Genomic DNA, 23,747 nt, shown 5'->3' with positions numbered 1-23,747 from the left:
GTAGGATGCTGCTGAAAGAGGAGTTTTTAGCTGTGGGGTTCTGTTTTGGGTTGTTTTTTTTTTTTTTAAAAAAAGGCAACATGACATTCATTTCAGTAAGTCCTTCCAGCAAGAATATCCACATATCCTCTTGTCTCTATTGGATACACTTTACTTAATATACAAAAGACCATTCAAGCCAAACAAAAACAAGACCAAAAATGTGCAGCTTGCTTTGTAAAGACTGAAATCTTTCGTAGTCCAAAAAACACTGGTTTATTTCCTTTCCAACAACTTAAAAGTTGACTTAATCCTATGAACAAGTACTTATTCTTTTGCAGCTTTTATGTTTCACAGCATACTTCCAAGTATGTATTTTAAGACAATTTATAGCCTTCCCTTTGTTTAATAGAACAAATAAATACATGAGAACTGATTTTGCTTCAGGTGTACTTTAGGTGAATGTTAAATACCATTTTTGGCATCAGATATACATTATTCATGCAGCATGGATACTGCTGCCTAAGAAGCTAGCAATTGTAAAAATGGAAAAGAACAGCTCTTACACAAAAAAAAAAGTTATGGAAAATTGCTACTGGAGTTTTGCAAGTATTACTGTCATTTTAATTTGTAAATGTTCATCTAGTGGAAAACTATCCAGTTTTTCAACTTTTCTCTGAAGTTACTGGGTTGCTTGAAAGGATATTGCAGCACAGACACCCAGGTGTGCTCAGAGAACAAAGTTTTGCCAGCGACAGCATGCCTAGAGATAGCCATGTACTTTGGAACGTAATTTAAAATATGAGTGGGATTTACCTTCCTACTATACTTGTATGTTTTTCCTTTCATTTTAAAAATTTTGTTCCGTATTTCACCTCAAATCATACCACTGATAAGATGAATGCCTAGCACACAGAAAACAGTAACAACCCAAAGTGTTGCAGAAGTGATACACGTGATTTAGAAGGGAAAAATCCAAGATAATCGTTCATCATGTTACTTAGATACCTTGGGTTCATAATTAACTTGACAGAGCTTAAAAGACTTACTGATGCAGGATGCTTTGCTTTCTTCCCCTCCCCCCAAGAATTTTTAGTAGAAAGGTGATCAGAATAAAACTGGGCAATAAAAAGTCCTTGAACTAAAGTGTACAGGCAGCAAACAACGTAAAATAAAATTATTTTATATGTAACACATATGACAATCTGATAGAGCAAATTACTCAGTAAACCCATGACTCCATTTTAGGAGGAGGATTTGTTCATTTCAGAACTCAACAGCAAGTATAAAACATTAAAGCTGTCTTAAGACGGAACTCCACTTCTATTATCTTTGAAATTTTTCTATACATTGTCTTATGATTAAGACATTCAGTACTGTTTATTTAGCACATCATATAATTTATAATTATCTACAGAACAATATTGTTAATTCAGTATCATCAATAACTTTATACAGATACAGTATTGAAGCCATGTCCTCTTTTGCTTACTGTCAAGTACAAAACAGCTTATATAGACTAAAAAAAGCTACACACCACAGTTGTAGCATACCATATTTTGTGCCTGACTGAAGTTTACGGTAGTGGCTTTTTAATCTTTCAAGACAAATAAACGTGATACCACATAACAAACAGTTGTGCAAACTCAGGCTTCGGAGGAAGATTTAACTACCTCCTTTTTCCAGAACCACTTTTCCCTGCTTTACTGCTGCTACTACCAGACTTGCTAGAAGATTTTGAAGAGAAAAGTCTTGTCATGAATTCAGAGACATCTGGCAGCTCATGGTTGGAATTCAGCATGTTCATTGACTGCTCCATTTCCTGCAAGCCAAGATTAAATAACTTTAATAGTGCATAACAATTCTGGCTGTTTCTAAGGCATCAGTTGCAAGATCGTATCAGGAAGATGGTAAATTTTCCCAAACACTGTTTTACTATTTGTAGTCCTCCAGTGTACATGTTGCTACATATTTTTATGCAACCCCAACCAAATGCCCAGCTACACACAGAAACATAAAACCCCAAAACTAAAAGCACTGGTGTATGGAAAAAGGTAACCATGTCTTAAGCAGTCTTACAGAGCAACCACCTGATTAAAAAAAAAAGTTCTATAAGAAAAAAGTGCCATAACTTATTTTCAGCATTACTTTCCTCCATTTTAAAATTTACACTTTTGTTTAGATTTTCAGTTCTGTCTTCTCAGATTTCACGTATGTTTGTGTTTTCAAATTAGTATTATTTATGCTAAATCTAACAAATTTTTGAAGCTGTTTGAAGGGATTAGATATTTTTATTGCCCTGCTTTGTAACATCAAGCTATGAGTGTACAGCAGCTAAGTTTTCTTTGTTTCATAAAGGAAAGATTTTAATATGAGACCATATATCCAGCTAAGCTTAATGTAACTTTAGAGTTTAGCATAGTGGCTCTATAAGATGAATTATTATGGTTTAAAACAAACCCTGAAGTACTTTTAATGCACACAACAGCTGAACTGCACATCCACAATGTGATAATGCTTTTAATAATTGCCAATTTAATGTGGTATTGTCACCTTGCTCTTCTGGTTACTACTCAGAAAGATATAGCTCTTTTCAAGGTACAAATGAAGCAGAAGTTGTTATGGTCGCCTTTGTTACTACTGCATCTATACTATATCTGTACTTAATGCCTCTACAATGAGCACAGCTACTACATCTTAACTTGCTATATGAACTAGTACTGTGCTGATTCCATGAAGAAAAAACAAGCTAACTTGAAGAATGTAATGCAAGCTCCATACCCTCCACAAGCAAACAGAAGTTGGATATATACTTCAGAATTTAATACATGGTCATCTAGAGAATGCCATTACAATTGAGTTCTTAAAAGCTACCTTCTCCTATTTTTTAAAGATCATTTAAATTACAAGCAAGATTCCTTCAACTTAAAATTTCTCCTTAATAAGTCATATCAGTCAGCTAGTAACAACTAAATCATCAGAAGTTCTGATGGTTTACCATCAGAACAGCCTGACTGTAAGCAGTGTCAGATCAGTGAAAAAAAGTAAGGAATAAGTGATTTGTTAAAAATTCAATTTCCAAAGTTCAGCTTGGTTTGAGTAACATGCCATGGATATCTAGCATATCTTCATATCTGTTTTTCATCAAAATTAAAGCCGAACGAGCATTACATAGCTCTGATATGCTTTTTACAGGTATTACTCAAAAAGAAAAAACGCCTCAGACACCTATAAAGTACTACTGAAGACAGTGGTCATTTAGAGGAAAAGGAGTTTAAATCAACCAAACCCTCAAAAAGCAGCCACCCAAGACAGACAAGGAATACTTCTAAAAATAAGAAAAGATTTGGCAAACACCTTGAATCTCCATTTTGTCCTAGCCTTCTGCTATTCGGCATGTTGCATGATGAAAGGACAATAAATCAGATAATTTAATGACTACATTAAGACTCCATATCATATACACTATTGTGACATCTGGATTTAACAGTCTTGTAAACTACGTGGTTTAGACTGACAGATGAGAGAACCCCACATTGTACTCTTCTCAACACACTTGACACTTACTAAATGACGTCTAAAAATGAAGTGCTAGATTTAAACATAGTGCAGAAATACATTGGAAATTTATAGAAAAAATAGCCTTTCAGAAATATATTTATCACGCTAAAGAAACTCTGGAAAACACCATTCATACTGTAATACCTTCAAAGCCTGCCAAACAGTTTAATTCTGTGTTGTGCTGTTTAACTGCAAATTAATGAGTCAGAAATGTTAGAATTCATTGTTAGAGCAGCAACACTCTATTAACTAAATAAGTGATGCCCATTAAGACTTCTTTAAAAGCCCAGTTTTGTTTTTATTACTTTTCCATACCGTAAAATGTCATTATCTTTATTTTCTATGTCTGCATCAACTTAATGTACTTACCCGCCTCATATCAGGATCGCTCGTGTTGACAACTTTAGGCAAAAGAACAAATATCAGCAATGGAAGAACCATCATCATCACCTACATATAAAACAGCAAATATTTCTTCAGCTTATTTATTGAGCCACGCGTTTTTAGACAAACTTACATAAAGGTTTTAGCTAAACAGCCAAATTCTAGAACTACTGCATTCTAAGTCAGTAACCCAGTAACAGTAATTCACTTGTCAGGAAAGAAACCTGATAATTATGTATTACATTTTAAATAACAGATTTCAAAGTTGGACCATTAAATGCTTTTTATCTCTTTCAACTGCTATAGTTACAAGCTTGCAACATGTTGATCTCCACATTACCAGAATAACATCATGTTGTCAAAGGAACCAGACTATGGGCTATTTTCAGGAGGCATACATTAACAGTGTGGGTATATAGGGGAGGAAATGTCATAGAAAAACTTTCTTTTTGTAAAACAAGTATAAAACAAAGAAATAAAACAATCTTCTCAGAAGAGCAAAGCGTGCACATCTTTTATCAATTACTTTATTCTCAGTATTCTGAAGAATACCCGTATTTGTATCCTTAGCATGCTTTGAATCTTTGCGCATCACTTGTACATACCATAGGGTTCATGAGGAAATCTGTCCAGCCCCAAGATTCTCTCTTTATAAAGTATGAAGGAGGTCCAGAAGATTTCATCTGGAGTGGGTATGGCAGCCTGACAACTTCAGAGGTTTTGATGTAATTCACATATCTTGCTCTAATAAGCAAGAGGTAAATAATTAAAAATATAAATACAATCTCTAACAAAAGAGATTATTTAATAATATTCCAAAGTTTTAATAATAGACTACAAACAAAACTATGTGCTAGGCAGTGTCAGCTAGGCTTCACTTTTCAAAAGCTACTTTCTCTCAGCAGCATACTTTATGGAATCAAATGATACTTTACCTTTTTTCCAGGCTAGCTATTAAGCAGCCTGAAAAACAATTGAAAAACAGACCTGCAGATCAGAAACAGAACTGTTTGTTCAAAAGTGACTTCTCCAAAATATTTTTTCTCACCTTGATAACGAACAAGAAAAGCTACAAGGTACACAGACGAGGTACAGCCTTGAACAGGGTAGCATAGCTTAAACAGAGTTTGCTTGGGGCAACAATTATTTATATATGACGTTAATGCTACCTTTTGCTTAAGTGCATTATTCTGCATTTACCAATACTGAATCTCAGTCTTTAGTACTTTAAAATGTCTTTCCATAGTTCTTCACTAGTATTCTTCACTAGCATTTATATTGTTTTCTTGGTACTATCATCTAACTTTATCACTCTTCACCCATTTTTCATTATTTATGAATATTTAGTCGCCTTGTGCAACCCCAGAGATGACTTCTGCCCATTATGAGAAATCATTTATTTGTTCTGAATTTTTCAGCACATATTCGTCCATAGAATTTTTTTCTCTCCTCCCTTATGACTACGTATTTTCTTAAAAAGCTTTTGAGATTTTCAGGTAGATCTTACCAAACATACCCATTATCCACATGCTATTTCCTCTTTCTAAGAATTCCAGTATTTCTTAAGGCAAAACTTCTCTTAGAAAAGCCCAGCTGACATCTTCCCATGTATCACATTTTTTCATTTATCTCCCAACTGTATTCCTCTTTATGGTTTCTACCTGTTTCAGTGGTAGAGATGTCAAGCCTACTGGTACTTTGCTCTGCAAATATATCCTAGCAATTTAATTAACGTCAAGTTTGTTACCTCTAGTCCTCATCCATCAAAACAGTTCTACGTGAGAGGTTATATACACTATTGTGCCTATTTCACTGAGTTCCTTCTGTATTTATTACCTATCAATCATTGCTAATGAGATACTGCCCCAAAAAGTAGAAAAATAAACTAAAAGTTTAGAAAAAAATCTAAGCACAAATTGTGCTACTATTATTATAAACAGACTGTTTGCACTGTTTTCAGCTTGAGATTTCAATTTTTAACTTCCCCTCAAAATACGGACGCAGAGTTTCTATTGATGTTTGTACTTCTAAAATGTACAGCATCTTTAATAAGATACGGTAAAAGAGAAACTTGAAGTTAAGACACTACATGTGTGCCTGTACAAAGAAAAATGAACTACAAACATGTTCATTTAAACAAAAATCACCTTTTTAGACAGGATACCATTTTTCTGTATTACTGAATAGTGTCCAGTTACAGATGTACAGGTATAGTTGTTAGGGATAACGTATCTGGCTGTAACATTAAAAAAAGCTAACGATGTTACAGAAATACTGCAGGCTCGCAACTACTTGCATTTGCCTGTAACTGTAAGGAGTATCTTACCGAGGTGTAACAGAAACATTTCAGAATTTAGAATTAGAATGAATCAGAATTTCATTGTGCCACGCCTTGACAGAGCATTTGCCAAAAAAGAAAGGAAAAAGGGAAGAAGAAAAGGAAGAAAAAAGTACAGGCAGAAGATAAAAGCATGTAACTGATTTATGCCTATATTTCATTTCAGGATAGCTGCATAAGAAAATAACAAAAGTAGAAGAATGTAAGACCTCTTTTTATCCATTTTCTCATATTTAAGGCCATAAACATGAACGAAAGATTTTAAGATATGTTCCTAGAGGTGATCTTAAAAGAAGCTGAAATATAAGGTCTGAAATGGAACATCACGTCTATAGTATTCTTTACATTACTTCTTATACCGTGCTGTCAGGCATACTTAATAGACCAATACAGAAGCAAATGAGAAAGGCTCACCTCATTTTGCCCTTTGAAGTTATGTCAACTCGCACAGGCTCAAATTTATGAGCAGGTGATATAACTTCCACTACATAGGATCCTGAAGGTACATCATGAACCACAAAACTTCCATCTGTCCTGAAAAAAACAGTAAGTTCCACTACATTTCAATGTGCTCCAGCACATAGGAGAGGGTGCTTGCATTTTTTTTTTTTAAGATGACACTGTAATAGTATTGTTTATATAATAAATCTTATATTACAACAATAACCAAGAGGAAGATTTAAATTGGTCAGCACTCAAAATCAAGGCCCTTAAAGTCATCGATGTGTGCCACAACAGTAGCAGAAATTTCCAGTTACGTTAAAGATTTTCTTATGCCCTGAAGCTATTATCTTGCTGGAGGAATAATTTAACAGCCTAAGTAAGATTTGAAATGGTTAGATTTAACGTATTCAAAAGATGGCAGGATCAACTTAGACCTTCCTCTTTCTGAAATACATACAATGAAGTTTACTTTGCTTCAGTACTTCTGCTGGAAGCAAAAAAAAAAACCCCAAAATTGACATCCTACATAGTGTGGGTAGATATTAGACATGACTTACAAGGCACAAAAATTGCAGTTTGTGCCTTTATTACAAAATAGAGGTTTTTACTTTTAATTGCTCCCTTTAGGACTAGCCCACGCTGGAAAGCTCTATCACAACAATAAGGAAACTAAGATCCCTGAACATATACACAGAAGGGATTTTTATACAGACTGCTTTTATTTTAAAATATGGAACTTCAATATTCAGTGAAAATATTAGTAAAAGGACACTTGAAAGCTTCAGCACCAGTTGCCATTAAATTACAGAAGCTTGTAGTTTTCCTCCTACATGCTTCCAGAAGTTTCAGTAAGAAAAACTTAGTGCTCTCTACCCTTTTAAAATTAAGATAAAAGATTCCTCTCCTAAAAATAAGACCCAAAGTTAAGACAAAAAGTAATAAAACCCAATACATTACAAACTTGCATGAGGAAAACAAATAAATGAACCCTCTTAAAAGTGAGCCTCCAGAAAGAATTTTGTCCTTATGTCCTTCACACAAGTTCTTCCTCAAAGCCGTACATCACTTACGGACCTTCCTACTGTGAAGACAGAAGCATACAAACAGTACTGTGTAGATGGTTTTCACTAATACTTTATGTAATGATCTAAATCCCTAAGAACCCCTAAGAATGCTTACACGCTATCTTATATCGCAGCTGTTCTAAGGACATATCCCTAGGAATCTCATGTTAATTTTTCATTCTTTACAGTATTATTTTGATAAAATTCAATGACAGGTTTTTTTCTGAAGATTTATTTATATGACAAAGCAAATTCTCACTTCATATGCTGGTAACCAAATACTGCCTTTTCAGAATAAAAAGTTTCATTTTTATTACAGTGGGGAAACTAAGCAGATTTATAAAAATGCTTGTACTAGAAAATGACTCTTGAAATACTCAAAAAGCAATGTCAAATAATTATCTTCCTCTTTTTGGATAACTGGAATGACATCCATGTAATATATAATCAAAACCTGCCTGAGAGATTGTGACAAATATATCTTCTGATATACCAAATACATTTAAATCTGTCACTGAAAGTGAAATATCTTTCTAAGGAGCCTGGAATACCACAGTTATTTAAGAAAACTGTTTTTCTAACACAGCGTACTTCTAAAAGTATACGGCCATCCAGTACTGTGGTTATTACAAGTGACAAAAAAACCCTCAACCAACATTAAAGCCTTTTTGCTAAAAGGTACCATGCTTATGGTAGCAGAACATCTACAAATATGTTTATTGAACTGATTAACTCATATTATACGAGTTGCTTGGCTTTATATTGATGTGATTTGATAAGTCTATAAATAGACATATCAAATTAATGTAATCAATAGAGCTTGATATTTAGGTTGCACTGTCTTAAATATGGTATGCTCTTAGCTAAGACTATTTCCTCATATTTCAGACAACTTGAGTTCCAAGCAAGCATCTGAAAACTAACCAACTCCATGGTATTTATTACATCAGCTCCTAAATATGATCTCAGGCTCTCGCAGCTTGGTGGTACTGGCTTATCAGGTGCTACACTGACAAGATCCTGCAAGCTCTGCAGAGTAAAATCTGTTGTGTTAACCTATCGACAGTTCACAGAGTCAAAGTTCAGTTCAACTTTTACTGCAGCAGGAGTAATTAAAAGTGATTGGTATTTATGATGGTGTATCTTAATTCCATATAAACTTTGCCATTGTAACACATAATTTTAAAAGGAATGTATTATACTGTAATAAAAACAATAAAAAGTTTAGAATTAGCTTGAAACTATGAGATTAATTCAATTCTTAATTCTGATGACATCTTCTGTCTTAATGGCTCTAGATCATTTGCTGATGTGAATGTACCCACTGCCACCTGAGAGTGAATAAGCTAACGGGATTCTTTACACCTTCCAAATAGATTTCCATGATGTTGTGTGAAGGAATAAAGCCATATCCCTTGAAACGGCTTTCACTAGTACAGTGTAAGTTTTTCACAGGTCCTGTAATAAATAACTACAACCGTAACTTCCTGCCACAAACAAACATTTCTGCAGAATGAGTAAATTCTTTGCTAAGGTGAGGGTCTTAAAAATAAGTAACAGAATGTGAACCCACAAAAGCTGAGAACAAACACCGTACTCCATAATTTAATGCCAAATGCGTTTGGTTTTTCAAATTACAAGTCAGCACCGGTATTTTCATGGCTAAAAAGCCAGCGGCCTGAGCCACCCGCGCGGCCACGCCTGCAGGCGGCCGAGAACACCATCCCCCGCCGCACTGCAGGCTCCCGCTGCGGGCCCGCCCGCCCCTAACGCCCGGCAGGGCGAGGTGCCAGCGCACCAGCAACGCCAGAGCCGGACGCGAGGTGCCCGCCTCCGCAGCCGGGCGCGAGCTGGCGGGGAGCCGCTCGGCTCCGCCGGACTAGCCGCCATCTTAGGGCCGCGGCAACGGGAGGGAGGCCTCAGGGGCGGGGGACAGCGGGCACCTCCGAGCCCCCCGCCGGGACCGGCGCCGAGACCCCCGCCCCGCCCGCCCGGCGCTCACTTCAGGAAGCCGACGTGCTCCTCCCCGTCCACCAGCACCCGCGCCCCCGCAATCCAGTCCTGCGGCTTCACCCCGGGCACCACGGCCCGGCCCTCGATCTTAAACCGCTCCCCAGGGCCCGCGCCGCCCGCCGCCTCCGCCGTCCCAACCGCCTCCGATCCGCGGGCGCCCTCGGGCAGCGGCACCGCCAGGAGCCCGAGCAGCAACGGCGGCAGCAGCAGGCCCGCACACCCGCTCCGGGCCGCCATCGCGCTGCCTCCACCTCCCTCACGGCACGGGTACGGCGCCGCCGCGCGTACGCTGAGCGCCAGCCGTCGCGCCGGGTGACGTACAGCGCACTGGCGAATAGGCGTGAGGGTGCGGCTATGACGTGTCGCGAGGCGGAGGCGAGCCCCACGGCTGCCCGGGTGGAGGCGGCGGCCGGCCGCGGCTTCCCCGTGGGGCCTGTGGGGCCCGTGTCCAGGTCGGCAGTCCGCGGGCGTCTTTCAGACCTCGTAGCTGGTGCCCTCGGGCCCGAAAAGCAGCGCAGCTGCTAAAAATGTTTTGCGGAGCTGGCTGTGACTGTACGGCACAGGTAACCTGCCACCGGGGTAGTCTGTCCCCGGACGCAATTTTTCAACAACGCCCTTATTCCAAGATGAGAAATGGGTGGGTGTTGGAAGGGCAGGGAGGGCTCCTTTGTTTTTCTGTTTGTGAGTAAAAACGAAGGCTAAGGTAATTCGCTGCTTAAGACGTGGAAGGAAACAAACGTGAACGTGAAGAGCATAAACGTGTAAGAAATAGATGCATCTCCCTTGGTAACAGATGGATCCATTTAGCATTGAGACATTTTAATTTTAAGTTAAATCGTAGTAGTTACCATGCAAAGAATAACAAGCTTTTTTCTAGGAAAAAATAAAAATTTAAAAAAAAAAAAAAAATTAGAGTCGGTCATTAAATCAAGGCCTAAAGTATCTTTTTTTTTTTTTTTAACCAATGATTTATAGTGCTGCAGTTTGTTTCTGATGAATAACTAGGGCTTGTGGACAGTACAATACTATGAAAAGGTACTACTTGGTGGGCAGGCACAGAGAGAAGCCGAGAGGGCTGCAATACCTTCCCTACCCGTCTTCCCCTTACGCAGCATGTCCTGTTACGTCATATGTAGTCATTGTCACACTGTGGCTACGCTTGCTTCCTTTTTACCTCTTACTTATGTCAGAGCTAATTACTGAAAAAGTTGAAAACATTTAGTTATTAAGCATGATTATGTTAAAGTTGATGAACCTGGTCATCAGTTGATAATGAAAACATTTTATTACACTAGGCATAATTTTGAAAGCATGTGTCAGCCCATGTGAGTGGGATAATGTTTTGGGGTAAATTATAATGGGATAATTATTTCTCTGGTAGTATTTTTGAGATGTCTCTGCTTTGGAGGCAACCAGGAAGACATACGGTCGATGAGGCTCTTCTGTTGCATAAACTCACAAATGCAAGAAAGTCCAGCAGTTTTGGGGGTGGAAACCTAAGAATGCTAGATCTGAAAAGTGTTAGCAAGTAGCTTATCTGAAGTGAATAACTTTGAGCATCACCTTTTTAAGGTTTTGTTAATGAAGCAGGCGCTTACCAACAGAATCACTAAATAGTAGCGTTTATGTTAAAGCCAGACACACAACACTGTTTCCAGTATAACACCACAGAAAGACGTCGTCTTCGTAGTGACACCTCATGTTACTAGTTTTCATATGCAGTTAGCATAAAAATGCTTCTATTTTTTAACTATCCTCAAGGAACTGTATTAGGATGCTGTCAGACCAGACAGAATGGTCATGCCCTCCACGTTTAAGGATTTCCTCAACCTCAATTTATTTTTATAACCTAGATAATACAGTTACTTGGTTTAAAGCCTTGTGAACCCAAAGAAAAGAACACCTCATTTGTTCTTCTGTATTCTAGTCTAAGAAGCTTCTATCTCTCTGTCATCCTGCTAACTGACAAGTTAGTTAGCCTCTTGGCTAGAATCCCATCCTCATGTAGAAACCCTGACTGTGGGTGCAGCTTTCATTGCAGAAGTGTATCTTTATGTATGTGAAGTTTCTAATACCTGTATTGGCATGCAGCTGTTTTAATGTTAGGTAAACAGTTCCTTCTCTCATTGTGTAACTTCTTTGCATATTAATAGCTCTATTTCATACAAACGGATAAATTGGTTACTGTATTTTTAAGTATACACAACTGAGAAAATAATTAATTTGGTGGATTACTTCCTTTTTGATTAAGACTGGCTATAACAGCATCTCATTTGAGTGGATTGCACAATGCTATTTGTGTATTTTGATATTATGCTGTGGGTGTTTGCCTTGTACATCAAAGGAACAAAACCCAAACCAAAAGTAGTACAAATGGAAACAAATAAAAACGTCCAGGTATAAATTTATCAAAATACAACCAAATATAACCAACTATTGATTTTCTTAGTACATCATCTGTGAGATGCTACTTGGTTTGTTTTTTTTTTTTCTGGAAGGAATTTCACTGTTGGCAAAGTTGCATCTGCAGCTTGATGTCAAGTGAATCCCTGGTCAGAAAAGACAGATAAAATTGCCAAGCAACAGTTTCAGTTCAATTGAAACAGCCGTACAATTCCATCAACCTGCAAGTGCAATCAAGGATGACCTCCGTGTTTGATAGCTGTGTCTTCATTGATGGATTCACTCCCTGAGTAACAGCAATGTAAAAACTGGCAAGTTTCTGAAAAGTTCTACCCTGCTCACAACTAAATTCTTGGTTTTGTCTGAGTTACTTTAACCAGCTGTCGCTAATGCTATGGAACTGTCAGCCAGATGGATGAGAGCTGACAGTCCCTAAGAGGTTGAACAAAGAGGAGGTCTAGACTAATGTCATGCCTTCACACTGATAACACTGAAATCCTTATCTCCAATTCTTGTCGCTTTTGGTTTCATGTACAAACCAAAAAAGCAGAGGAGACCCATTAAACCCCTCTGAGCTCTCCAAATGCAACATTAAAATCCATAAGCATCATAGTTATTTACCAGAGAATCATGTAGTCTGGGATACTGGTGGATAGTCTTAAGTAGCATGAGAGAGAGCTTTTTCCTTCCCTGAGGGTAAAAAGAGTTTACAAAAATGCAGCAGAACTTATTTTTGTGCTCAATCCTTATCACATTCTGAACACTAGCAAAATTTGCTACATATATTTTTTTACTTGTAGTTCACCATTAGTAAAGCATTTTCATAAACTTTAATTCACCTTTGAACATCTTAGTGCAATTGCTCTGAACACCTCTCTTTCTGTAAAGCTGATAGCGCTTTGGCTAGTATTTAAATATTTTGCTTTTGAAAATGTACTTGCTCCTGTCGTTGATACTGGTTTACTTTAATACACTGGACATACACTGCAACAGCAGCCCACAGTCTGCTTTTCGTGTGATTCAGGCGGCAATATGCGGAGCTGTTGACTTTCAGCAGACAAGCAGGGAGCAGCTTCAGCCATCTGCTTCTAACCTCACTGTAGTCTTTGTCAGTCCCCCAGTATAGGCATACAGGTAACACCCAGCGCACCGCATGAGGAATGCTGGTTCGCAAATGTTGAGTGCAAGCAGAGACGCAGACCTGGCTGATATAAAGAATAAATAAGAATTAGATGTGCATCAGAATGCTCTTATCTACTTTTTTTTTTCTGAGAAACTAGAGGTGAGAAAAAATCAGAATGCCCACCCAAGCACACAGATCTATGAGAATACACAAACTGAAGGTAGATGGAAGAATTCAGCATAAAGGTACTGTGGAAGGCAACAGCCGGTTAACTCATTTACTGAGCTCTCTCCTTCACAAAGAGCTCTACTACAATTAAACACAGAATTAACAAAAATCGTGCAGTATTTCCTTCAGCACTGATGTTTTTTTTCCCTAATAAATTTATTGTAGCATGGCATCATTATGCCATCTGCTGGCAATTTACAGTGCTACACTAGAAATGTTTACTTGGTTTAACCTAAGAACATGGGCAGAACAAGTCAGGATTATGGCCTGGATTCTGTGTGACATTCTTTGTATTGTCCTGAATGTAAGATGCCCTGAGAGGGTCCCACTTCTGCCTTGGGGCAGAAACATACATAGGCCGCCATCCTGACTTGCTCCAGAATACCAGTCTGCTTCAGAAAGATTGCCCATCAGTGCTCTGGATGTTATCCTACACTCCGTTTCTGACAGACTGTTGGGGCAGGAAGTCCCCAGTACCCTGTAAACTCAGTAGCTGTCAGAATAATCTCTGCATCTCCAACGCATCCATCCCCCCAGCATGGAGTCCGCACGTACAATTGAGGACTTTCCTGTCTCGGAGAGCTAGCCTTCATCCACCCCTTTGTTTGCTTTCACCTCAAGTTGACTGGCCAGACTTCATTGGGAATTGTTGAGATTCAGATGCTTTCCCCAACATTTTGCTGTATGCTGAAAAGCATTCAATAAAACCTAAGTCGTGAAACATTTTCTTGTACCCTGACACTCTGTGTTATAAATTCCCACACTGTACAGCTTTGTGAAGAAACCTCTTTGCCTTTTCCTTAAGGATGTCTCTGCGTGGGCAGGCACTGGAAGATCCAGGGTTCCAGTACCCAGAATTGTCTTACCTTGCTTTTCCAACAGCAGTCATACTTGATACTTCTCTCTTAGCCTTAACTTACCTCCATTTCCACCTCCAACTTCAGGACTTTTTTCCCCAGGAATTAATTTTTTCCACCTTTTTGATAATATATGTCCAAAACCATAAACAGGATAGTACTTTAGTACACTCTTCATAGTAGTTAGCAAATGCTGACATTGAGATTGCCAGATAATAGCCAGTTTTGTCTGGTTGCAACTGAACTGATCTTCACTGAACTGAAGTTTCATTCTTTGGTGGAGGAAATGTAATTATTAGTTTAAGTGCAGGGAAAAGGAGCATAATTTTCCTGCTGTAAAAATTTCCAGACCCCCTCTTGCAAGCAGAACAAATATGGGTATAACGTGACGGTCACCTGGAAGTTGGTTTTATAGTACTTTGACTACAGTCCTCATCTGCTCCTGTTCACTATAAAATTTGTCCCTACATCTCTGTTAAGCAGCAATCATACATAAACCATTCAAGCAGCATGTTTAAGAACTATGGCATCCATTAAGCTGATTATGTAAGAAGCAATGCCACACAGAATGGTGCTACGCACGTCCTCAGATTCCTGTGTTGTTGCTTGTACAGACACCACCTGTAATCATTTACTTAAGGCTAAAATGACGCATCACTGTGACATTTCATTTCCAAAAATATAAGCAGTTTAAAACCCTTATTTCTTGGTATGCAGTCTAAATGCTGTGTTTTTTACATCTGGATTCTACTTCTGTAATGCCACAAGGTGTCCTCCAGATAATATAGCATTTTCACATCCTTTATAGAATGACATAAGTATTTTTTTTGCTTTACTGCAACATTGGTAATAGACCACCACAAAACAACATTCATTTCTTTGTATTTCAAGCTCAAGAAGTTCACATGCTGTGTAGAATTGGTTCACATCCGATGGGAGGTCAGAGCAACACAAAACCACAAAGCAGCTGCAAGCACTTTGGTAGGATGCTCTACCAGAGAGAATCCTACTCAGGAACCAAGTGACACGTTCACAGTCAGAGCAGGTCTGCAAGTTGTCTGCCCAGCAGAGAGTCTGGGAAATCCCATGTCCGACATGCAAAGGGCTGCTGTAATTCAGACAGCCTTAAGCAGTTGCTTAAGTTATGCAACAGTTGCTTTTGTGCTAGGAGAAACTGGAGAAAGAAAGGCCAAAAGCAGCAGGCTGGAAGTCTAGGAATTTCTGGCCTATCATGAAACTTTATGCTGGTTTTCAAGGGGGTGATTGACCAAAGATCACTAAAGATTGATTTGCACAATTTCTAAGCCTACCTTTCCTTAATTTGGGGGGGATGGGGGGAGGGGGAACGTCTATTTTACACAAGTTATTGTGGAACTTAAAAGGATAACAATGCAATTGTAATTGGAGCAGCATTTTCTAAATTATAAACATTCTCTTTGGTTTATTAAATATACTGTTACAAAAACTATTACAGTGTGTACTAATAGCAAATCTGGATTCAAACTGAATATGAAAGTAGTAAGACCTTTAACGAAGCAGAAGAAAACAAGCTGGACCTTCAACTCATTCTGTTATAGAGCATTACAGCAGCTCTGAATTCAGTTGGCCATTTCTTGCTCTCAGAAATGAACAAATGTTTCTGCAGTGCTTTGGTTTTTCCTGAAGCTTTAGCTACTCCTACTGCTTGTCATCTTCACCAGTAGCTGTAGAAACACTTTTTTTTTTTTTTTTTAAACTACCACATTCTGGTTGTTCTTGAGAAGCTGAGAATTGTAGCTCTCCTTGGCTTTCAGTTCCTCTGTATCACCTTTCTTGTACAAGACTGGCATTTGATATATATCACCTTACCCATGCACAGCTGATACTTAGGGAGTTTACAAGCTGCTGCTTCTTTGAAATTCAACACTTGAACAAGACAATATGAAAAGACTGTCAGCAGTTATTCTTTTCACTGTATTGGCCTGTGATTCTTCTGTAACTATTTTCAAGCTGTTATTGAAATAAGCAACTTTTGCTCTTCTACCCTTAAATTTTTGCCTTGTTTATCTGAATGAGGTAATTGGAGGTGCATTACACCTCTATTACACTGTAAGAAAACTAAACATGAATCCTGTTTTTATGTTTAATGTGCATTTCTATTCTGTGTGCTTTTATGCTGAGTCATCAGACTGTGCAAGTAAAGACTTGCCTTGATGAGCCTGAGAGAACTGCTCAAATGAACCGCTGTGGTGAACTGCACACATTTTCTATCATTAATCAATGGCAAACAAGCTAATTTTTTATGCGTTGTTACATTGCTATCCAATGTATTAAACAGCTTAATTAAAGCAACATGATTAGCAGCGTTGAAGTAAGTAGTAGTATTTCCTGTTTGACGCAAATGTGCCTATGTCAACCTCAGACTAGAGGTAAATCAGAGTCCTATGGGAGTACAGCGATTCTGTCTATATTATATTCTTTTTTTTTTTGTTTGTTTTTCATTTTAATAGTTCAGCCTGAAGCAGGGTTTGCCATTTCTTAGATCAGCACTATGGGGTTAAATTATGTAATTTCTAGATCCATAATACAAGCTTTATCATACAAAATCTTTCCAAATGCAGCATGAGGTCTTGTATTTGCCATAAAATTCCTGGGTTTGAACACCTACATTTTTCCTCCTTAATTTTTTGTAAGTCACATACTTACCTATGTAAGAATGGGTTATTTTTGTATTCCTCATGTAACAGTTTAAGTTTTTGGAAAAAATAGGAGCACAAGTCACCTTCAGATGCCTCTTCTCCCCTTCTAGCTACTTGCTTTCACTATTTGGAAATGTATTTGACAGCAGGCTCCTCAGGGAAGCTCTGTATAATGTCTGGTGAAATCCAGGCCCTCTGGAAGCAGTAGCTTTGCCACAGACAGCAAAAGTCCTGAATTCAATTTTGTATTTTGCTTTTAGAACTTTTATTTTAGGCAAAACAATCCACAGAAATATTAATGCAGGATTTAATTTATAAGCTTTTACTGTCTCCTGCAAGCCTAAAGGATTCAGAAAAGCATCTTAAAAGTGGTGTTCTCTCCAGGTGACAGAGATTCTAGTGTCTAGTTTAGAATTACTTTTTGCAAGGGTAAAGATGATGTTTTAGATATTGACATGTCAAAATAAGTATTGGAAAGGGGAAGCAAAATCAAATAACTGCCAGGGCTACTTTGTGTTCATGCAAGAGTTAGGGGGCAGGGGGAAGAAATAAAGTACATTAACTCTTAACAAAAATATACATGAAACCGAGGGCCCAGGTAATACCTGTTTAGGAAAAAAGTAAAAAACCACCCAACAAAACAAACCACTCAAACTAAACACACACCACCAACCTGCTCACCTCTGAAATTGATAACCTTATTATATAGGATATCCCTTTCTCCATAAAATAGCATGATGCTCTATGAAAAAGCAACTGGACCTTTTAATAGCTGCAGCGTAGGTATCTAGAATAGAAGTGTTCTTCAGCAAGGCCACAGAGAGCTCAAGTTCAGGTGGACCACCAGCAAGTCCCATTGCAGGCTTTTACACAGCCAGTTCTGTGGCCGGACAGTCTCTGCGGCAGACAGAACACGGGGAGAATAAAGAGTCTGAGCTCATGCATTTTAAAGTGAGAAGATTTACCTGGCACACAAAGCACACAGTGGCACGTTGACCTAGAAGAGGCACATACATGAAAGAAAACCAGGTAATTCTATAACTGAATCATGGACATGACTTCAGATGTGAGTTTGGAACATCTTCTAAGGAAGTTCTGCTAGGAAAGAATCCTAGACAGTCTCCCACTTTCTTAGCAGAGGCGAGCAGCAGACCAGGGAGCAGTGCTGCACCTGCTCCATACATGCCACAACTCTGCAGGACTGCTGGTGCTGCCACAAGGAGAAAAAGTGATATATGAGACAGGAGCTGTGGTTGAGGCTGGGTTCAAATATTCCCTAGAGCAGTAATTACTGCTTTTATTTCTTTTACCTCACTGCAAGATGTGGGAGCAAAAGGTAGGGCTTGTGGGAGCCATCTGACTCAAATTAGTTCTTCCTTTCTTCCTCTCAAGTCTCTCGTTGTTGAGATGGTAAAATTCAGTTATACTGCTACAAAGCCACCATAAGTGATACTTTCATCAAAAAGCACAGTGCTCCTAAACACCTGTGAAGATACTATTTCAGACCATTAAAATCAGCTCAAGGTCTGAATTTGTTTCCTGGCCAAAAGACTACTTCAAATAAACACAAGAAAAATCTGACAGTTATGCCAAACACCAGGAAAAACGTGGACAGCGGTATCTTGGAGATACACCTCAGAGCTAATAGATAGAACCTGTTCTATGAGGTAAGTAGCATAGGAATCAAATATTACAAGAGAACCATAGATCAATCCATTTTGTCAGAAAAAAGTATTAATGAGGGTACCAAGAACTGTGATAAACAGATTTGTCACGGAAGCCTATTACAGTAAGGGTTTATATTTGGTGAGTTTATAGAGGAAGAGAAGGTCTTGGAGTTCCTTCCATATAAGCAGAACTCTTGGTATGAGAACCATTTCATCCAAAGCAGACTCAAGTGAGTCACCAGAGGCTAAATGCTCATTTTCCAGAGCTCGCAGAGAACTATTAAATAAGGAAGCACATATCAGAAGTATGTACAGCAAAGCCTGCATACAGAAATGCTGGAATATGCCTTGCTAGTCCCCAAGGTAAAGGCTGTTAGCAAACTGCCAGTTGTGAAGGCAGCTCCAAGGGCGTTCTCCAATTTACAGCCCTTCAGAGTAAGGTGGCTGAGGTCATGTACCAAATATTCAAACAATCTAGAAAGGGAACTGCTAAAACACAATGCACTCATCCTAAAAATCTGTATCAGAGACTCCTCATTCAGAAAGGCATTCTTATGTACCCTTTTTAGTGAGAAATCGGTGGCAGCATTTGCTGTCATCTCACCACAGCATTACTTTATGCTGGAAATAAGTGAATTCTAGTTTTTCAGTTTGGGTGGGGTTTTGGTTTTTTTTGGGGAGGGGGTGTGGTGCGTGTGTCCCTTTTTTGTTTGTTTTTAGCTTTAGTAGCAAGCTTTTCTGTTCAGCTGGGAAGCAACTAATACTGCTTTCTGAATCAAGTTATAAGATGGAAAGAATCCCTTTACAGATGTTAAGAGACATGCCACCAGTTGAAACATAAATGCACTGGAATGCAGAAGCAAGTGTAACCATAGTACTTCTGCACAGCAACGACTGCAGACATGTGCTTGCACAGCATCGTGTTCATGAGCCTTGTTCACATGTCCGCACTCTGCCCAACTCCCTGATCATTGTCTGCAGGCTCACAAAACCACCCTAAAAGGCATAATCTCAAAAAAGTGAGAATTCAAGGAGACACAAACAAATTTAAAGACCCATACTCAGAGGGGGAGGCCAGATGGGTGAAGAATGAGAAAAAAAAACAAACCCCAAACCAAGAAGCCGCCCACCTCTAAACAGCATGATATTTCCTTAACTAGTCACCAGCCCACCATTTCTAATGTTCGGAACTGCGGACACTTTTAATTAATACTTGGTAGAATATTTATGTTTAAAAACCATTTATATACATACATACAAAGACACCTAATACAACAGCTTCATCTTAAGCCTGGTAACTGATAGAGCCGCTACATTAGTGGGCATCATTCTGCTTCTCTACTTTTAACATGATGGGTAAACAAAGTGGTAGCATCCACAGTTACCATGTTATTCATCAGAGGGATAAGCCTCTACGTTTTCACAGTTTGATGACACTAAGGTAATAATTTTGTTTGTAGTGAGAAGCTGGAAGACTTGAGATACAAGACATCACTTGGGAAACCAGCTGTGCCAAGTACAGAGGCATTTTATTCTCACTTGGAGAAGTGACAAGGTTGATGTGGAGCTGGGAACTCAGCCTAGCAGATGTGCTCCAACATGTCCGAGGGGTGGAAAAGCAGCAACTGGGAGGAAACGTGACTGCTCTGCAAGCACCAAGTCTCCAGCCTTCCTCTGCAAAGTGCCTCACTGTTGCAGAGTTCGGCAAAGACTGGAAAGACTTCCCTGCATCGAACAATCTCCGGTTATCACAGGCACCTTTGTCAGGTGGTGGGAATTTCTGTACCTTATCTGAAACAAACACTCCTCCTTCTCTAGTTTTAATTTTATACAAGTCAACTCCCTACACCAACAGACAAGTAGAGGCACATATCACTCACAGTCCTGATGACAGTTTGCCTGTGTTCAAGCCCTCAAAACCCCTTTAATGATTACGGATGCCACCACTCGGCAATAAATACTTTCAGGGACCCCTTGCAGCACTACTCCATCATCCAAATACCAGGAGATCTCAAAATCTCAATGTTCAGAATTGCCCCTCTCCTCACTCTGTGCAGAGCACACTAACCACAGCATAACTGAAAAAGAAAAAGCTGCAAATTCAGGGTTTTACTTGAAGTATCAAGAGGTCCTTCCTAATAAATAGGAATAATATTAAACAGTATAGATTTTCTGATTTATTTAAGGAGAGAGTTGCTCTGGTGGGCAGGGTTCACTTCAGAGTCAGCTACCCAGCTTATTCTTATGCTAGTGCTGGCTGTTGGCGCAGAATCTCTCCAGAATTAATGCTTCCATCAATCATCACTCATTTTGGTTGATTAAAAAAAAATTTCACCCTTTTAGACTTATCAGAACACAAGGCAGAGAACAGAGCCTGCTAGTTATTCTTCAGTCTTGCTTTGGTTCACTACTTCACTCATAAGAGCCAGAACCTTACAAAGTTGAAAATAAAGTTTTACCACTACTTGTACAATGATGGTTAATTATATTTTCATAATTTTATTTTTCTGCAGCTGGAACATGGGGTGGCATCATTGAGAAACGCCTGCAGCAAGGTTTTTTTTCCTTTTCAGTCAGAAACAATGTTATTTTAAACAAACATACATAAATGTCTATGCCTTTTAGCTTCAAGACAAAGAACTCTTAGCAGACGTAGAACAAAGTAAGAGACTTCTGCTCTCCAAATCAAGTACACAACAAACAGTTCCTTTTTCTTCGTTCATTGTAGCAGTTCTGTCAGCATGGAAGTAGCATTTTTGCTTTCTTACAGCCAAGAGTTGTTAAGACTTCATCAACCCTATAATCAATCATTCCACTTTTTCTAGACTAAGTAGATAATGGCACAGCTGATTCACATGTGATAAGGCAAGGACAATAATGAAATATGCATTCTTCTAACAGCTGACTGTATTTGTGCAACTTCTCCATTTAGAACCAAGCATGCCAGCGGCCTCTGGAACATGGCAATCTGCCTCTGAAATAGTGTCTCTAAAAATGATTTGGCTCTGGCAGAAAACAAGTTTGTCTCATGCAGAAGAGAGGTGTCATGAAAGCCTGTTGCCACAAAAAGCAAAAGACAGGCTATTTTTCTGAAGCCGGAGTACTTATTGTACTAAGTCTTTCAATCCATGGAATATCTGAAACAAGTGAAAGTGGCAACTGCACGATCCAAACATAAATCAGACTTTTTGAAAGTGAAGCTCACTAGATTAAATGCAACTTGAAAAAAAGCTATCAACCTGAATTGTAAGAGCTATTTGCAGCTGTCTGCAGGTCCCTTTGAGGTATGATGCTCAGGTGTGGATGTATTCCAACACTTAGACCCACAAGAGCAGGCCATCTTGGTATGTAACATCTTAATGTTTAAATTCGTTTTAGTTGTTTCACAATACACATAGTGCTTACCTAAGAAAAAGAAAATGGTTGCAGTCTCAGTAAAATCCACTAAGTGTTTCTTTCAAGCCTATGCATATAGAAGACAGCCTCCTTCCCAAATTCACAGAAGCACATGAAAGCAAGTTACAAGCGTATTTGTCAAAGCATTTTTATCACCTGTTTTGGCAGCTATCACTTCCCAAAGGGAATTTAAATGGCTTTAAGCACTGAAATTAAGGAATAAGAAAAAAAATATATGAAAAATATGAACATGGCATCCTTGTATTTTGTTATAGCAAAGTACAAATGTTCAAGGCTCCAGTAGTTAAGTTTTTCATCTACACTACATCATTCCAAGTAATGACTGACTGCACTGAAGCAGTGGTCTGTATGTATCGGAAACAACATACGCCATTCAACCTGAAAGTAGCAATCTCGTTTTATAGCAGTATGATCAGCAGCTACAATCTACATAAAGAAATATACTACAAAACTGTAGTCAGTAGGGAAACAAAAGTATTTTAAGTCTGCAGCAGTTGAAGTCTGTGTGATTATTTCTATTCTATCCCATTAAGGGACAGTGCTATACCTCCTGCCTCCCATACAGCAGGCCAGCACCAGAGTCCAGCTTAGTACACAATAAAAAAACCCAAACCTGCAGCTATGGTTATTTAGAGTGAAAAGAAATAGTCTTTTCAATCAAGTTCAGACTGAAACTTGCAGCCATGAGTGCGCACTGCAATTAATAGTTACTAACAAAATCTGTGTGAAAAGTTTTAAGAGGGAAAATTTTTCAAAATTGCTTCAAAATGAGTAGTGTTAAATAGCTAGCCCTATGTCTTATCTAGGATTTTCATTCTCCCCTCCCTGCCATCTCATTTGAAGACGGCAAACAAGCCATTTAACTTACATTTTGTTAAAAAATTTCTTTTTATTCCATATAAGCACGAACAGCACAAGCATGCTCAATCTAGTCTCTCAGTGAATCTTCATCTGTAGCCTACAATGACTGTGTGTAAGAAGGTAGACTAAAGGCAAAAATGAAACTATGCTGTCTGGCTTTTACTGAAGCTATTAAAAACGCCTTCATTTTTTTTTCTCCTCTAATGCAGCATCAGTTCAGTATAAAATCCTCACGTAAGACCCAACTCTTTTCATAAACTAAAGAATTTGCATTGTACAAAAGTTGGAATAACTTCACGCCAGTAGCAGGATTTGCACGGCTTTGTATTCTGAAATAACTATGAACCACCTGTTTCCCTTTGTACCAGAAAACTGGGCACAGAAATACAGCTGCAAATCTCCACAGTAAGACACTCGGTCTTCTGTAAAACTGGGAGATTTGGCAAGATGAACCGGCAAATGCAACTGCTTGCTAGTTTCAAAATGTAAGCTTTGCACAAGACACTTCCAAGATTTGACACGCAAAAATGCCCACCCTTTCAAGAAAAAACCCCAAACGCACAAATCAGTACTGTAGCGTCCACCTTCAAAACTTGTGACTCTTCAAAAATGTATAGACCTGTAACTCCTAACTTTCCTACTTCAGACACCAGAAAATGAAAACACGGCCTACTTTAAGATACATAAGGTATGAGGCAGTGGGGCTGATGTCACTCAATGTAGGACACGA

General features: G+C 38.7%; 1 protein-coding gene across 1 annotated transcript; it reads right to left on the bottom strand.

Moving 5' to 3' along the window:
* Nucleotides 1–231: 231 nt before the first annotated feature.
* Nucleotides 232–10,085, bottom strand: EMC7 (ER membrane protein complex subunit 7). Its single transcript, XM_075103211.1, has 5 exons — nucleotides 9,773–10,085; nucleotides 6,677–6,796; nucleotides 4,530–4,668; nucleotides 3,910–3,990; nucleotides 232–1,801 (listed from the first exon to the last, which is right to left on the bottom strand). Exons 1-5 carry the CDS (start codon nucleotides 10,018–10,020, stop codon nucleotides 1,649–1,651), a joined length of 741 nt encoding a protein of 246 aa, XP_074959312.1. The 5' UTR covers nucleotides 10,021–10,085; the 3' UTR covers nucleotides 232–1,648.
* Nucleotides 10,086–23,747: the final 13,662 nt, after the last annotated feature.

This window comes from Phalacrocorax aristotelis, chromosome 9, assembly GCF_949628215.1.
Source record: "Phalacrocorax aristotelis chromosome 9, bGulAri2.1, whole genome shotgun sequence".
In the NCBI taxonomy this organism is placed as follows: Eukaryota; Metazoa; Chordata; class Aves; order Suliformes; family Phalacrocoracidae; genus Phalacrocorax; species Phalacrocorax aristotelis.
The sequence above is the reverse complement of the archived record's forward strand: the minus strand, read 5'-3'. Positions and strand labels throughout refer to the sequence as shown.